An 18,182-nucleotide genomic window follows, 5' to 3' on the forward strand; every position below is an offset into this window, starting at 1 on the left:
TGACCTTATCCGGACCGGTTAGGTAACCGGTTCCCGGTTTTTCCGGTTGAACCGACCGGTCCGGTTCGGTTTTCAGAACCATGTTACTAATGCCCCCAATGAGCAGATTTTATATATGAGAAAAAGCTATGCATAGACTCTTGGGGATGCGCAACGAGGGACAGTCTAGAGTTTAGCAGCCGGACTTGTCAAGTTGGCTTATTAATCGACAGATGAGACTCATCAGCCATAGGACAGGCATGCATCATATGCATATTGTTTGAATTGCTTGTTTGTGCATTGATTGAGAATGCCTAAGTGAATTTACTATGTTAATTGTATATTTGCTATCTGCAATACTTGTATTCTATCTTTGTTTGTCACTATCTGCTTGTTTGTGTGTGCGGTTTCACTGGTGTTGGAGGATTGGAGGAAAGGAGCAGAATTAAGGGTTTAGGTTTAAGTTTTGGTTATGTTAAGAATTGATGAACCCATAGTTGATGATATATTTTGGCTATAATTGGATGGATTTCATTACATAAACTCACACTTATTCACAAAAATAGCATACTTTTGTGTTATCTCCCTAAATTGAACCTAAATGTGAAAACGTGCTCTTTTGTGCTTATTTTGACTAATTTTATTCCATTTACCTTCCATTCGATACCTTGATATTATTTGTGAGTGGTTTCAGAAGAATAAAGTAGGAATGGCTTGGTGGGAATGGAAGAAGAGCATGCAATTGGGAGAAAGCATGAAGAAAACAAAGAAGAAGAGCTCAGCCTAGTGTGCGTACGCACAGACATGCGTGCGTATGCACATCCATCGAATTAGGGCCACGCGTGCGCGTGAGCCGCGTCGCGCGTCCAGTCAAGCATTGCCTAGTGTGCGTGCGAATGACTCCTTGTGCGTACGCACAAGTGGAAATTCGGCGAAGTGTGCGGACGCACGCATCTGTGCGTCCACACAGGTACAAGCGCATGCCTCCATTAAAAAGTCACGTGCTACGTGGTTTTGAGGGTCTCTAGGCCCATTTCTGAAGGCTTGGAGGCTGGTTTGAGAGGCTATATGAAGGGAAATGCAACACATAACAAGGGAGCCATCTTAGAATAGAGAAAACACATAGTAGGAGTAGGAGTAGTGTAGATTAGATAATTCTCTTTTAGGGTTTTAATTAGGATTTATAGAATTTTATACTTCAAGCTTTGATTTGGGATTATAGCAATTTTATTGTAAGTATTTCTTTAATTCTCTCTTCTATTATACCACTTGTTCTACACTTGCTTTTATTTTCATCTCCTTTGTCCATATTTACATAGTCTTGCAATTTTGGATTCCTAGTTGTTTCATTTGATGTTTGATGGCTTTTATATGTTTGTTTGCGTTACCTTTATTGACTTTGAGCATTTATGGTTCATAGCTTTTCTTAATTTACCAATTTTTCTATGTTTTGTGAATATGCATACTAGGTGTTTGATGAAATGTCAACTCTAGCTATGGGGTAAATTTCCACCCCTTGACTTGGGAAAAATGAGTCTATGGATTACTAGAGCCATAATGTCTAACATTTAGTAATAATTCTTGGAAAGTTGGTTGATTTTTGTTTCCATTAAAGCTAGCCTTTTATCAACTAGTTTGGTAAGTTGGTTAGAACTTATGGATTAATGTCAATTATGCTTGCTTGACTTACTCCTTGATATTTGAGGTTAACTAGGCGAGATTAACTCATGATAATTATCATAGTTGTGGTTATGGCAAGGAAGGAATTCCATAACTCATCCCAAGTCAAGGTTTCATTTATGTTTTGAACTACTTTTCCATCACTTTATAGCTTTACTTGTCCATATTACATACATAGTTTTTTTATTCCTTTATTGCTTTATTAATTGCAATTTTGTCTCATTCTTTTATCTCTTTATTTGTTTGCTTCCTTATTATTGAAAACCCCCTTGCTACTCACAACCAAAATTGTGTGCACTCTTTGGCATTAGTTCCTAGGGAGAACGACCTAGGATTTAAAACTCCCGGTTATTTTGTGTTGATTGTGACATCTGTAGGATTATAATTTGATTGATGATCAATGGTTGGGTTTGGACTATACTTGCAACGTCAATCCTATTTTTAGTACAAAAATCCAAACCCATGCTTTTGATCATTATCAAATTTTGGCGCCGTTGCCGGAAAACTAGCGTCATGAGTGTTATAGTTTTGATTGTTGTAAATATGTGAATAGTGTGAATAGATACTTTTTGGGTTGTTTGTTACTTTTTGCTATTAATTAGGATTTTGTTTCTTTTGTTACTTGATATCTTTTGTTTTTATTTTCAATTTCCTTTGTGAGATACCACCCTTGTTGCTTGGAGCTTAGTTATGATTGTATTGTAGGGTATGATGAATTCAAGTTGGGATTGTATCAAGGAGTGGGAGAAGCGATGGAGGGAAGAGGAATCTTTCCTATGCTTCAACGAGCCAAATCCTTCCCCAAGCCCTCCCCTATATGAATATCAAACCCAAGGATATGAAGGATACCTCATACATAGCCTCCAACCACCAACCCTTCAAGTACCATATCCTCCACCTCCATGGAATCAAAATGTCTATACACCTTGTTACCAACCATATGAACCATCACTCCCTTATACACCACCTCAATGCCCTCACCTACATGATACACCTTCCCACTATACAACCTTTCTCCCACCATTTGAACCTTCTCTTCCATCGAATTGTGAAATTCTCCAACCCTTGTCCCAAGAAGAACAAGACCTTCAAGCACTCTTTCAAGAGCAAGAAGGATTTTGAAGGACACAAGGGGAGCTCATGGCCACCATAGCCGAAGCGGTGAACCGCTTAGCCTCACTATGCTCATCCGATCAAGACACTTCTCTTGAAGAATGTGAAGGATCAACTAAAGAACGGAGTGAAGAGGAGAATGTGGAGCCTCAAGGAAAAGAAGAAGAGTTGGGTCATGACATGCAACAAGAGGGAGAAAGGGAAGTGTGTGAAACCGGAGGAGAGAAAGGGAGAATTGAGGGAGATTGATCAAGATGAGGATTCCATCATTGATATTTTTTGTCCTCCTTGATCAATCCCCTTAAGGAACCTAATGAATCTCTTCCCATTGAGCATGAGAAAGACATGGAGGTAGACTTCTCACAACCTCCTTGTTATGATGTGAGTGATGGGGAAGAGGAGGAAGAGGTTGGTAAGGAAGGAGTTAGCAACCAAGAACATATTGAGTGGGTGACAATTTCACCTATGAGCTTCATTGGCCCCCATCAATATGCTATCTTGGAAACGAACTACCAACTCAAGATTTTTCTTGGGTTGGTGAGTGGTGGAGAAAGGAGTGTTGGTAGCCAAAGAACTCCAAGGATCATCAAGAAGGTTAATTCAAGAATTGGAGTTCAAGCATGGTGTAGAGTACAATCAGGTGATTTTTGGAGAATGTTGGGTTGTTACAAGGGTCAACTAGGAGCTTTTCCATCCGACTTGGAGCATGGAGATCAACAAGAAGGTGACTGGATGCCTAGAATATGGGATCCCAGAGGAGCCTCTAAGTGCAAGCTTGGATGGATGTTCAAGGAGGAGTGGAAACACAAGCCACCCCAGCAAGAGTCTCTACAAAATGTCCAACTTAGGACTATAAACTAAAGTGCTAAGTGAGAGACATCCCACCATGGTAACATCTTTCTTACCCTTTCTCTTTGTTTATAGTCTTAGTTTATTGCATATTTGCTTGCCTTAGTTAGCTTAGGAGTAGTTTAAATTTAAGTTTAGATAGGTTGAATTGCATATGGATCATGATTTTGTGATGTTTTGAATGTTTTTGGGTTGATATGTTGATGCACTAAGGGTTGGAACCTTGGTTTTGAAAAGAAAAGAATTTTCTGAAACAGGGCATCTGTGCGTACGCACCAAGTTGTGCGTGCACACAAAACTGTGTTCTTCGCCACCTGTGCGGGCGCACCAGCCTGTGCGTTCGCACGCACCTTAACATGCCCTCTGGTCGCAGTGCCAGCACACTCTGCGCGTGCGCGCTGCCCTGTTTTCTAGGACTTGTGTGTGCGCACCAGTTTGTGCGTACGCACGCCCTGTCCCTTTTGTGCTTTCTATGTGGCTGCACAGACGTGTGCATCCGCACGCAAGCTGGCAGCCCCTCTGGTGGGAGTGTTAGCACGACTTGTGCGGACACACCCCTCCCCTTTTCACCTAGTGTGCATACACACACATGTTTGTGCGTACGCACGAGTGCTGTTTTGGGCAAAATTTTTATTTGTTTTCCATTTAAGCCCTAACGCACTTCCGCCCCCTCCACCCCTCTCTTTTCTTGCTTCTTCCATATTTTTCCTGTTGTTTTATTTAATCTTCATTGCATTTTATTTTTATTTTAGTTATTATATTAGTTTTCGTTTAATTGTTATTAATTAAATAAGTTGCAAGTGTTGCTTGTTAATTGATTGGGTTGCTCCTTGATTGAATTACACTAATGCACTTATACTTGCTTAATTTACTAGTACCTCGTGAGTTTGAATACTCATGTTTTGATTGTACCACTAGGACAAATTATATAAGTGCATTGAATTGAGTGAATTGAGTTGAAATTACTTGTTCATCATGATCTTTCATATTAAATTCATCACATGACCGGTACTTGTTTCTTGTTAATGCTTTGCATTTGTTTGAGTGACTCAACTTAATTCTTATCAAGCTTCTCACTTTTTGTAACAAGTATCTTTACCATGTGACTTTTTCTTAATGTTTCATGATGAATAAGTGGTTTTTTTTTCATTAATGGATTGGTTGTTGTTGATTGTGCTATTTTATTTCACTCTTGCGCTTTCACTTACACAATTTCAATATCCAATCCCTCATATACTCAATTCAACCTTGTGGTTACCTAGGTTTGCTTGCGCTTAAAGTTTTGCTTATTTTTTAATAGCAACCTAGGCCATCTAATTGAGGAACACATGCTTACTTTTTGATTTGGTGGATGGCTTTTTAACCGGCTGTTGTGTGTATTCTAACCGCGTGCACACTTGGAATACACACATGGCTCATCTTTCTATCAGACCACACCACTATGCAAAATTCCTCAATTAGATGCTTATTTACTCTCTTCTTTGCCATTTTTGTGATACTTGCCCTGTGAGTCCTAAAGTCTTTTCGAGGATGAGACATAAAGGCGAGGGGCCGGGAGAGGAGGAGGACACCGAGGACGAAGATGCCGAGCATACATTAGACTTGGCGATCTCCACACAACCCAAGCCCCCGCATCCACCAGCTGAAGGTGGAGGAACTTAGAGACATTCTCCCTGGATTGTGTTCGTGCACGGAGGACCGTGCAATGCTTAAGTGTAGGGAGGATTCGTCATTTTGGGGCGTAAACTTTCTTTTTCGAACACTTTGCACTTTGTTTTTGTTTCTTTTTATTATGTTTCTTGCATATATTTGGAGTGTTTTTAACCGTTGAATTGCATTCTCTTCTAGTATATATATCTTAGCTTATACCATTGCAGTTTGCATTTTTAGTTTGTATATATGTTATATGTTGCATTTTTTTGCATATTTCACTTAGTATATATGTCATAGGTAGAAGCTGTGATTGGATGATATGAATATCATACCACCTAGTTCAATTTTATCCTAATTGATCATGTTAATTTTTTCAATGTTGAAAATTAGGAATAGAACTAGGAAAAATTTTTGAAAATTGCATCCATCACAATACACATACATATAGGAAATAAGTTTGGTGAAACAACAAGAAATTTTCATGAAACCCTTCTTAAGGCGTGCCATTGATTGAATTGAAAAATTGTTTTTCAACTTGCTTGAAGCATCCTTTTTCATAGAACATAGAAAAGAGCTAGAACAACATACCTTGGGAGATTTGAGCTCTAATAGATGGTTGCACATTCCAACCATAAAGTTTGTCCCTGTGTGATTACACTCCTTTTTTTTTATTGTGATCATTGATTTACATGAATCTACATGTCCTATATTTGTTGTTTGATTGCATTTAGCATGATTGAGGCTATTTTTATTATTGAACTCACTAACCTATATGGCCAACCCTTGCATTCACCTTTGTAACCCCTTTTTGAGCCTTTAAATCCCTTTTTGTTCTAATGCTAAGCACATTATTCTCCCTAAAGCGAAAAACCATTGATGTCCTTGGATTACTCTTTGATTAGCTTGGGTGGAGTAGTGTGTATACTCTAAGTGTGAGAAAAAATTGTTGGAAAACATTAGTGATAAGCTTATTTGGGATATTCATTGAGAAAACTTGGATAATAGAGTAATACTCATGTATTCATTGTTCAAGACATATGCATCTTCTCTTGTTGACACAAAACAAGGAATTGTTCTTAAAAAAAATCAATCAAATCAAATCTTGTGCATAGTAGCATATGAAATAAAATGCTGAATAAAGGATGCATATGTGTGTGTTTTGGAAAGAAAATACATGAGTAGATATGAGATAGGAGACAAATGGATAGCTAGGTTATTTTGTTATATGTATATAGGATGATATAGGAGTAGGTGGACACTTGAGCTAATCAAAGATGTAATTCACTAAGTCCACTTGACCATATTGGTCTTACATTCACCCTAGCCCCATTACAACCCTCAAAAGACCTCATGATATTTGCTTTTCATGCATCAAATATTAGTTGATTGTTAGATGACTTGCAAATCTTTGAAAAGCATGATTAAAAGAGAATTGAGTGATTAACCCCTAAACACTGAGCGAATAGAGTGTAAACACATCCGGTGAGGGGTTCGATCGCTCAATTCTATGTTCTTGTTCCTTATATTGTATCTTCTTGCAAGTTGTTTGGTTATTAGTTTGAAAATCTCAATTCAAGTCTTTGGACTTTGGCTATATTGTTATATTTTCTTACCTAGCCCTAAGGTCTTATCTTGGATTAATTGGAGTTCTCTTGTTTCCTTTCACCAAATCAATAGGACATTGTAGATAGATATATATAGATCGTATATAGCATACTTGCATGCATATAGATAGTTGCATTCAATAAGTTGCTTACCCTTTTACCCTTCTCCTTTGATTGTGATTAGCATGAGGACATGCTATTGTTTAAGTGTGGGATAATTGATGAACCCATAGTTGATGATATATTTTGGCTATAATTGGATGGATTTCATCACATAAACTCACACTTATTCACCAAAATAGTATACTTTTGTGTTATCTCCCTAAATTGAACTTAAATGTGAAAACATGCTCTTTTGTGCTTATTTTGACTAATTTTATTCCATTTACCTTTCATTCGATACCTTGATGTTATTTGTGAGTGGTTTCAGAAGAATAAAGTAGGAATGGCTTGGTGGGAATGGAAGAGAAGCATGCAATTGGGAGAAAGCATGAAGAAAACAAAGAAGAAGAGCTCAGCCTAGTGTGCATGTGCACAGACATGCATGCGTACGCACAGCCATCGAACTAGGGCCACGCGTGCGTGTGAGCCGCGTCGCGCGTCCAGTCAAGCATCGCCTAGTGTGCGTGCGCATGACTCCTTGTGCGTACGCACAAGTGGAAATTCGGCGAAGTGTGCGAACGCATGCATCTGTGCGTTCGCACAGGTACAAGCGCATGCCTCCATTAAAAAGTCATGTGCTGCGCGTTTTTGGGGGTCTCTAGGCCCATTTCTGAAGGCTTGGAGGTTGGTTTGAGAGGCTATATGAAAGAGAATGCAACACATAACAAGGGAGCCATCTTAGAATAGAGAAAACACATAGTAGGAGTAGGAGTAGTGTAGATTAGGTAATTCTCTCTTAGGGGTTTTAATTAGGGTTTGTAGAATTTTATACTTCAAGCTTTGATTTGGGATTATAGCAATTTTATTATAAGTATTTCTTTAATTCTCTCTTCTATTATACCACTTGTTATACACTTGCTTTTATTTTCATCTCCTTTATCCATATTTACATAGTCTTGCAATTTTAGATTTCTAGTTGTTTAATTTGATGTTTGATGGCTTTTATATGTTTGTTTGAGTTACCTTTATTGACTTTGAGCATTTATGGTTCATAACTTTCCTTAATTTACCAATTTTGCCATGTTTTGTGAATATGCATACTAGGTGTTTGATGAAATGTCAACTCTAGCTATGGAGTAAATTTCCACCCCATGGCTTGGGGAAAATGAGTCTATGGATTACTAGAGCCATAATGTCCAACATTTAGTGATAATTCTTGGGAAGTTAGTTGATTCTTGTTTCTATTAAAGCTAGCCTTTTATCAACTAGCTTGGTAAGTTGGTTAGAACTTATGAATTAAGGTCAATTATGCTTGCTTGACTTACTCCTCGATTTTGGGGTTAACTAGGTGAGATTAACTCATGATAATTATCATAGTTGTGGTTATGGCAAGGAAGGGATTCCATAACTCATCCCAAGTTAAGGTTTCATTTATGTTTTGAACTACTTTTCCATCACTTTATAGCTTTACTTGTCCATATTACATATATAGTTCTTTTATTCCTTTATTGCTTTATTAATTACAATTTTGTCTCGTTCTTTTATCTCTTTATTTGTTTGCTTCTTTATTATTGAAAACCCCCTTGCTACTCACAACCAAAATTGTGTGCACTCTTTGGCATTAGTTCCTAGGGAGAACGATGTGTTGATTGTGACATCTTTAGGATTATAATTTGATTGATGATCAATGGTTGGGTTTGGACTATACTTGCAACGTCAATCCTATTTTTAGTACGAAAATCCAAACCCATGCTTTTGATCATTGTCAGAAATCCTTTGAAAACTACCTTGATTTAAGGTTTCTGCTTTAGTTCTTTAAGCTTTATATCTGAGTGTCGGAGTTCTAGGATTGCTTCTGAATTTTTCGGGACCTTATATCTTATGTATACGGCACCTTTACTATGCCGAGAACCCTTGGTTCTCATTCCATACGGATATTTGTGTTTTTCAGATGCAGGTCGAGAGGCGCCTCGCTAGGCGTCTAGAGTTCTGCAGCGAAGTGGATCTTTTGGGACATTATTTTGTGTACTATTATATATGACCATGTGGATAGAACTCTCCCAATGACTTGTTTTACTTTTGTACTTTTTAGAGGTGTATGGAGAACTAGGGTTTGATATATGTATTTTGGGTTAGGAATTGTATATATGTATGTAAATATTCTCTGGCTAGCCTTAGCTTCGCAAGCTGACTTAGGAGATTGTTATTTTGTACTCTTGACCCTATATATATATATATGTTTATGAACCTTAGCTTTCTTCGTACGCAAGTAATTCTTATTCCTGAGTGTTGCGCTTTTAATTTTACGATTTTGCTTTACCTATTCTTCAAGACTCCTAGTATACTACATTCCATCAATTATTATGCGTATATATATATTTTTATTTTAGAGGTCGTAATACCACACCACCTCGATTTTACGACTTAAGCGTAAAGCCCTGTGTGGTAGGGTGTTACATTATGAATTGTGTTGAATTATGTTGAATTGATTATTTCATGATGATTATGTTATGCTTTTTTTTGTTAAGTTTCTTTTACACAAAAATTAAAAGAATATCTATAAATATCTATGTGTATCTACCTTTTCTAAGGGGATATCTAAAGAGAACTCGAGATGAAGATGAGGAGACAAGAGAAATTTTTTTAAATAAGAATGAGAGACATGATAGGAGTACCTGTGGTACTCTTACAAGTACCCATTACCCTGCCTATAACTGGCAATGGAGATTCAACCTGAACCGATTTACGAGCAGATGCGTGGACCTTAAGGTAATAAATCTTAGTCAGATTTGAGACTCTCACATTGAACTTAGGTTAATCTTGCTTGCTTGGATCTTACTGAGCCTAAGTATATCTTAGATTAGTGTTTTAAGTCATTACTATAACAAATACCATACAATTAAATATTATAACCATTTAATATATATATTTGGATATAGAGATTTTTTAATTCAAGTTAATTTTTTTTTTTATTTTTTTTCTCTTTACATTAAAATATTATTTATTAATGTAATGAAAAAAGTAAAAATAACAATAGCAATAATTATTCACATAATTAAAATAGATCATATTACTACATACATGACATTACATATATCTAAGATTATTATATATAATAAATGATTATTTTGATATTTTTAATAACAATATAGTTAATTTATGTATAAATCATCTAATGTTATAACATATAATATATTGTATAATTTTTCTCCTTTTCGTATAAATATATTAAGATGTCATTAATATTATTTTGCATACCAAATAAACAACTTAAGTCATTATATAATACAATAAATATAATATGCCAATATTTTTTATAATTATATTAGTATTGAAAAAATATTTAAATAGTATAAACGGATTTTTTTTATAGAAAAACAATAATAAAAGTTATTAACTAAGCTAATTACATAATTAAAAAATTATGAATAATTTTTTAAATAATAAAAAATTTTATTTTTACATATTACAAATTTTATAAGAGTTTAAATAATAAATTAATTAATAAATTATATAACAAATATTATTATATAAATATCAATTATTTTAAACTAAATTAATTTATATTCATACCAAAGAATATTTATTTAAGATTATAATTTAAATTCTCGTACAGAACACGGAGAATGAAACTAGTTATATATTAATAGATAGATTTTATTCTTATTTTTATTTTTATTAACTTGTGGTCAACATTTTTTTTTTTTTAAACTTTACTTTTCTTTTCAAACTCATCATCACACTATATTTTTTTCCTCTATCCGCTCTTACTTCTAACCCTCAACCCCACCCTATCCCCATGTCCCATCATTACGAATTACAGCCACCATACCAGCATCCCTCACCCCACCACAATCTCCTCCAATTTCAACCCCAACTCCAATCACCCTTCACTCCACCAAACTATCATCACTTCTACATCAGATCTTTTCCATAATTCTTTTGCCTCTGCCTCTTTAATCCAATTAGCACCATGATATTTTTAAATTTTTTTCAAAACATGAAGGAAAAATAAGTGTATATATATTACATATATCTCCGAAAAGAAAATAGAGGGCAAGGAGCATAAACGGTTTCAAAATGTCAAAATCTTTTGACCTTTTCTTCTTGTTTTTGTGCGTGTCAAAACTCAAAACTTGGACCCATTCAATTTTCTCCTGTAGTCATGTGACCTAGTTTGACATGTTATTGACTAATCAATGAACTCCATAAAGTTTTAACTATCGGAATAATAATAGATTTATTATTGTAAAAGTATTGGTACTTTTTACAATTAATTGTTCAGATTAAATCACAAGTTTTATAAACCGTTAAAAATATTGAAAATTTTTATAATATAAGTTAATAAGATACATGACAAAATTTCAATTTTCAACCATAAATGATATAAATATATTAACATATGATGAAATAGAATAAGAAAGACGGTTTTCCACCCTTCTTAATTGTTGATTCATTTCGTACAATAATTTATTAATTTACGCTACGACTAGCATTATTGGTCAATAGATCAGAAAACCACAATGATCTCATACTGTAGAATGTAGATCACAAATTCAGAAGTAATCTTTGTCCAAATTTTATTTTTTTAAAGCTCATCCATGTGTCAGCTTAGACAAATCGTTTGGAAGCAGTTCAATCATCTAAAAAATAATACTCTGCACATTATTTAAAATAATTATACCAAACATCAACCCACATGGTCAAATTCATGTATACCCTCTAAATTGAATCAGCAAGATCATAATGTGTGTCCAATTTTGTAGCTTGGAAAGGTCAAACAATGAGAAATAAATCTTATATATAAAATAAACCGATTCAACTGTTTTTTTTCTTATTACATATAGTATGAAATGGTAATGTTAAAAAGAAAATAACTAAAATTATATTATTTATTAATTTAATATCTATAATTTTATATATAATATTTATAATTATATATTTATTATATTTAAATTTTAATTATACTAAATATACATTAAATTAGTTATTAATATAAAATATATATTAAAATCATATTAAATTATATATATATATTTATATATAATACTAGAATGACTAATTTTTTTTAAAATAGACAAATATGAGGTATTATTCATTATTGTGAATAAGTTGAATGTTTTTTTTTATGTGGAGATAGAAATCTGAAGGTCAGAATTTATAATAAAATTTTATGAGTATCATTAAACAACATTTTGAGAGTTGGATAGGAGCACTTAATAAAAAAAAAGAGCGCAGAAAGTGGTTGATTGAGATCTTTGCTGTGTTTTGGAATATTTGATTAGAATGAAATAATAGAATATTTAGGAACAAAGAGACATGTGTGGAGATTATTATTTGTAGATCGTTTTTAACCTATAAGGAGTGGTATAGTATTGATCCATTAGATTGTTGATGGTAATGTCAAAGATGACAATAAGTTAATTGCTATTTAATTTTTATTTTTTTGTTGTTATTTTTTTTTCTTTTTGCTCCACATTATTGTATTGAACTTCTGTTAACAAAAATAAATACACAAATCTAACCATTAGATTTGTAATTTAAAAAAAATTAAAAAATCATAAATACAAATCACTTTTAGATTTGTAAGTTAAATAATTTTAAAAAATAAAAACCATAAATACGTATAAATCACCTTTAGATTTGTAATTTAAAAAAAATTATAACAATAATTTAAGAGTCAGATTTGTAATTTAAAAAAATTATAAATACATATCTAATTATTAAATTTTTGGTTTTTAAATTTGACTTTCTAATTTTTTTTACTACTTTTCACAATTTTTGATATACCTCTCATCTTTATGATACAACAAAACATATTTTCTTCTTCAGTATTAAATATAAAACTTAAAACATCTAATTTAGTATATATTTAACAATAATAAATAAATATTAAATAAAATAATTTTAAATTATTTAAATTAATTTTTTATTATCTCCCATATATTATCCGTATAAAATTTATTTGATATGAATTTTATATTATATTTAATATAACGTAAGATGAAAGCTGTCTTAGATTAATATTAGAATATTTAGGTACACATGTAATTAATCATAATAAAAATGGATAGACATGCATTTATTTTCCATCTAACCTATAAATTTTGTGGGGGATGAATAAATTAGTCTAATAAATTGCCATGTTTGTTTGTTGGGTATAAGAAGACAAAAATTGTTACACAAGTAGCTAGAAGAGAGTTAAGTCAACCATCTACTACTATGGTTTTCCAAGAGCTAGCTTCCATTAACAAAGTGAACAAAGCTCCACTTTATTGCTTTAAGATTCTTCTCATCAAAACCCAAATCATCAAAAGTTGAAAAAGTTCTTCTACTAAGTGGAAAAATCACTAGGATCTGGCTGTGACAAGTGGGTTTACTTTTGCTGTTTGGATAGTGCTTTTACATTTTGTGGTGCAAGCTTTGCCTTCTGCTTGTGTTTATCTGAGTTTATATAATCCAAAAGCTTTTTGATTCAAGAGGTGAATTCTTTCTCTGATGGGTGCTTGTTGGAGCAATAGGATTAAGGCTGTGAGTCCTTCCAGCACAGGTAACATTAACACTAAGCTTCTTGAACTTGCATAGTTGCATGTTTTGTTTTCTTTTTTTTTTTTTTTTCCTTTCTATTCCCTCAATTTCAATATCTGAATGAGCTAGCATAGTTTATGTCTGAAGATTTTATTGTCAAATACTTAAAGTTGTTAACTTTATGGATAGAGTTTTGGGAGTGTCATATGCATGTATACTAGTCTTTGTGAACCTAGTTGAGATCCATGCAAAAAGTTAAGGATGCTGTGTCTTTTTTCTGTTGTTGTGATCTGTGCTTATTGTTAATTTTTTCTTTTTTAATTTTTGGGAAATGAGAATCTTCATTCATAGGTAGGATTTCGGTAAGGTGATTTCTTAGGGGAGAAACTGTAATGAGTTTGAGGGAAAGTCTTGTTATTAATTGGGGTTTTGTTGGAATTCATGTAAATTTTGGTAAAATGAGAATTTGTTAATTTTGATTATTTGAAGGCCAATGATAGTGCCTGAATCTTTATGAACATTGTCTTTCTTGGTGTTTAAGCAGGATTCACGTCGCGAAGTGTAAGCAGAGATGGTTATGAAATCAGCTCAAATAGTAGGAGCTCATCAGCCTCTATTCCCATGACACCCCGGACCGAGGGCGAGATCTTACAATCTTCCAATTTGAAAAGCTTCAGCTATGCAGAGCTAAAAACAGCCACTAGAAACTTCCGGTCCGACAGCGTCTTAGGCGAAGGTGGATTCGGTTCGGTTTTTAAAGGGTGGATTGATGAGAATTTGCTTGCTACCACAAGGCCAGGAACTGGTGTGGTTATTGCTGTGAAGAGACTCAACCAAGATGGTTTCCAGGGTCACAAGGAATGGTTGGTAAGTATTAATTCTTCTCTGTTTACTCATTCAGTTTCCCTTTTAAGTACTTGCAAGTTGCAAAATATGCTTGGTGTGGTCCAAAATAAATGTTCATTTTCAAATTTTATGTGGATCAAAACCATTGTCCACTTAGCAAAATTTATGCACTATTAATTAATTTTTGTCAGTATTAAATGAAGGAGAGAGAATAAGAAAAAAGAGCGCAATAAAGTGATATTGTACATTCACTTAAATATATCTAATATTAAGATGCTTTTGATCATTTCCTTAATTGATATGCCTAATTAAAACTGGACAACTCCAATTTGTGTTGGTTAGTCCACTTTTCTTATCTGATCCTTTTTGCAGAATTTCAGTGAAACTATTGATGTTATTGGCATTAATGACCTAGTGTAAAACTTAAATAGAGCACATTTTAGATATAGATTATGATTCATTGATACTAAACCAAAACTTATAATTGGTCTGAAAAATGATTTTGCTTGGTGACTAAATTTGTTGGTCTATATTATGATTTTGCAGGCTGAAATCAACTATCTTGGACAACTGCAGCATCCTAATCTTGTCAAATTGATTGGCTACTGCTTAGAGGACGAGAACCGGCTTCTAGTCTACGAATTTATGCCTAAGGGCAGTGTGGAGAATCATCTCTTTAGAAGTCAGTACTATCTAATTTAGTTGCATAACTTTCTTTTTTTCCCTTCTCTACTTCTTAAATTAGTCTATAATGCATACTTAACTGCTTAATTCTGGTACTAATGGCGACTAAAATCGTGGTTAATGCAGGAAGTGTTCATTTTCAGCCACTTACATGGACTCTGCGATTAAAAATAGCCCTCGGTGCTGCGAAGGGTCTTGCGTTTCTCCACAGCACAGAAACTAAAGTCATATACCGAGACTTCAAGACTTCGAATATCTTGCTTGATACTGTATGTATATCTTGCAAGCTTGGCTATGTCTTGTTTGTTATGGTTGAATGGATTAAGAATTCAGTCACTAAGCTGCTTCAGTGGCTTATAATTTTGCAGAACTACAATGCCAAACTTTCCGATTTCGGGCTGGCCAGAGATGGACCGACTGGTGATAAGAGCCATGTCTCGACTCGGGTCATGGGAACACATGGATATGCAGCCCCAGAGTATCTAGCAACAGGTATAGTATCTGGTGGTTTTATTGGATTCTTGACTGAATTTTTTGGGTTATGTCCCTCTTTAACTTTAAAAATGTGCAAACCGATCCTTGAACATTTCAAAATGTGGTAGATTAACCATATTGATGATTTTTCCATCAAATGTTAAAGAAATGATACATGCTTAGGGTATCTAACTTGCTATCAAGAATGTTCACGGAGGCGATTTCCACATAACTCAAAGTTCAAAGGGTGTAGTGCAGTGCACTTATTTTGAAAGTTGTGGGGTTGATTTGCGCATTTTTTGGATTTCGGAGCTGAAGTGCACACATATGACGTAAATTTCAAGGAAATGAATTGTAATTAACTCTTATTTTTATGGGTTTTTAATTTTTATGAGGATATCCTTCCAAACTCTGCATAAAATGTTATGTTTCGGTTTTCAAATGAAGATTTGTGAACATAACACTTGTGTGGCATTGTCTTCTTGATATTCATTCAAATAATGAGGTGATTCACATTATATCTTAGCACTAAACACATGCTTTTTACTAGGTCATCTCACTTCCAAGAGTGATGTATATAGTTTCGGAGTAGTTCTTCTGGAAATGTTATCCGGAAGGCGCGCCATAGACAAGAACCGGCCATCCGGAGAACACAACCTAGTCGAATGGGCTAAACCTTATCTTTCCAACAAGCGTAGAGTTTTTCGTGTGATGGACACCCGTCTTGAAGGTCAATACTCGGTTAGTAGAGCTCAAAAGGCTGCCACGCTTGCTTTTCAGTGTCTTGCCATTGATCCTAAGTACAGGCCAAATATGGATGATGTAGTTAGAGAGTTGGAGCAGCTCCAGGATCCAAAGGACGTGTCGAAAAATGGCAATAGGAAGGAGCATCAAGTCCGTGGGTCCGGCCTCGGCCTCGGCCTCCCTGCATCTAGCAAAGGTGGTGCAGACTCTCCAAGGAAGACTTCTTATCCCAGGCCTTCTGCTTCCCCTCTTTATGCCTAACTTAAGTGAATTTTGGGATGAGGTAATTAGTATGTGAAATCAAGATGTTGTTAGGTGTGGCAAACACCTCACTTTTATGCAAGCAATGTATAGTTTGAAAAAAATACAGGGACCAACTTTTAGTTAACCAATACTAGCCAACTTTAGAGTTTAGGGTTTATAATTTAGATTGAAGGATTAAGGGTCTAGGATTCAAAACAAGCAAAATAATTTTAAAAAAGTTGGCTAATATTGACTCAAAGAAGTTGATTACCTAGCATTACTCGTATAGTTCCTAGCTTTCTTTGTTTTACTGTTTTGGACAACATAAGAAATTGTTCTGTAATTGGTAGATTTGATTTAATTTGGGCAGGTCCAACCCCCCTCCTCTTCTCTTTTTCTCTCTCTCTCTGTCTTTTATTTTTCCCCTTGTCTTGTTGATAATATTATTTTGTCCTTTTTGTTACATTGGAAGATGCAAATAACAATTTCATGTGAGATAACTAGTACTTTTGAATTTAATTTGCAAAATAGTTTATGGCCTCTTATATTGTTTCTATCAATTAACTCTACCTTCAAACAAATGGATGAACTAGACTGAAGACTCCACCATGTTCCATTAACAATTTAAAGTTTTAAACATTACAAAATGGGTCTAGAAGTAGTAGTGAGAACCGTTAGGAAGCTTTTAAAATTAGATGATGGTAGTTTCAGTAGCCTAGAGTCATGAGAACATAGATGAATTGGTGGTGGTAAATTCTCATGCCTTGCACTATCACTATAACTAATTTTAGTTTCCATGCTCCTTTTCCAATTTTAAGTTTTAAAAAAAATGATCAACATGGAATTTAGGATTAACTAAAATATTATTTGTATATTATATATTAGAAAAGGTACATGGAATCAATTTTTCCAGAGACAACATTTGTCAATTCTTTGTCTCATTGTAAAAATTTTTTAACTTTCATTTTTGGAAAATTTAGGGTTTAGTGTTAGAATTTAGGATATAAAATTTAATATTTAAGATTGAAGATTTAAAATTTAAAATTAAAAAAATTAGCTAACGTTACTTGAAAAAAAAAAATTAAAGTTGGATCTCTATTTGAACTATATATATTAGAATTTCTATAAAAAAATTAAAAATAAATATATGATCATTTGTTGAATATATTTATGTATAGTTTTTACATACTTTTCCTCAAACCGAAAAATACCATTAGATAAAATATATATATATATATATCTAAACAGCTATTCAATTAGGTGTATGAATATCACTAGCTACCTTTAAATTGATATATTGAGTTTGAAAACCAAATTTTTTTAGTAGATTAATTTCCACTAGCACACGAAGGGACACACAAAGATCTTGTGCTTTGGAAGAACTCGTAGATTGCCCAACATATTTCCAAAGTTTTCGATAACCACCAATAGGAGATGTTTTCGGATCTTGGATCTTGGACAATGAACAATGAACACCCCTTTCTCTTTTATTATCAATCCACACAACTTGTGTTGTAGCCACCGGAAATAGCAACTTAATTGGTATACGATTGCTCAACATTTATAGCACGCTATAGAGTAGACACTACTAGATATACTTTATTTTTTCTATATCTAATTATTTATATTTAGTCTCTTTTTTCAACATTATTATTATTATCCTTAAAGAAAGTTATGTGAAGT

At 33.9% G+C, this 18,182-nt stretch overlaps 1 protein-coding gene across 2 annotated transcripts; it reads left to right on the top strand.

The window, feature by feature from the left end:
- The first annotated feature begins 13,052 nt into the window (after positions 1 to 13,052).
- Positions 13,053 to 16,895, top strand: LOC107625577 (receptor-like cytoplasmic kinase 176). 2 transcript variants are annotated; one of them, XM_016328252.3, is made up of 6 exons: positions 13,053 to 13,530; positions 14,053 to 14,375; positions 14,901 to 15,036; positions 15,165 to 15,307; positions 15,407 to 15,530; positions 16,063 to 16,895. In XM_016328252.3, exons 1-6 carry the CDS (start codon positions 13,479 to 13,481, stop codon positions 16,515 to 16,517), a joined length of 1,233 nt encoding a protein of 410 aa, XP_016183738.1. In that variant the 5' UTR covers positions 13,053 to 13,478; the 3' UTR covers positions 16,518 to 16,895. The 2 variants fall into 2 exon arrangements, with proteins under 2 accessions (XP_016183738.1, XP_088359748.1); XM_088503622.1 differs by having other exon boundaries at positions 13,173 to 13,530; positions 15,165 to 15,530.
- The last annotated feature ends 1,287 nt before the right edge of the window (positions 16,896 to 18,182 follow it).

Source organism: Arachis ipaensis, chromosome B2 (genome assembly GCF_059453495.1).
Source record: "Arachis ipaensis isolate K30076 ecotype BB chromosome B2, ASM5945349v1, whole genome shotgun sequence".
Lineage (NCBI taxonomy): Eukaryota > Viridiplantae > Streptophyta > Magnoliopsida > Fabales > Fabaceae > Arachis > Arachis ipaensis.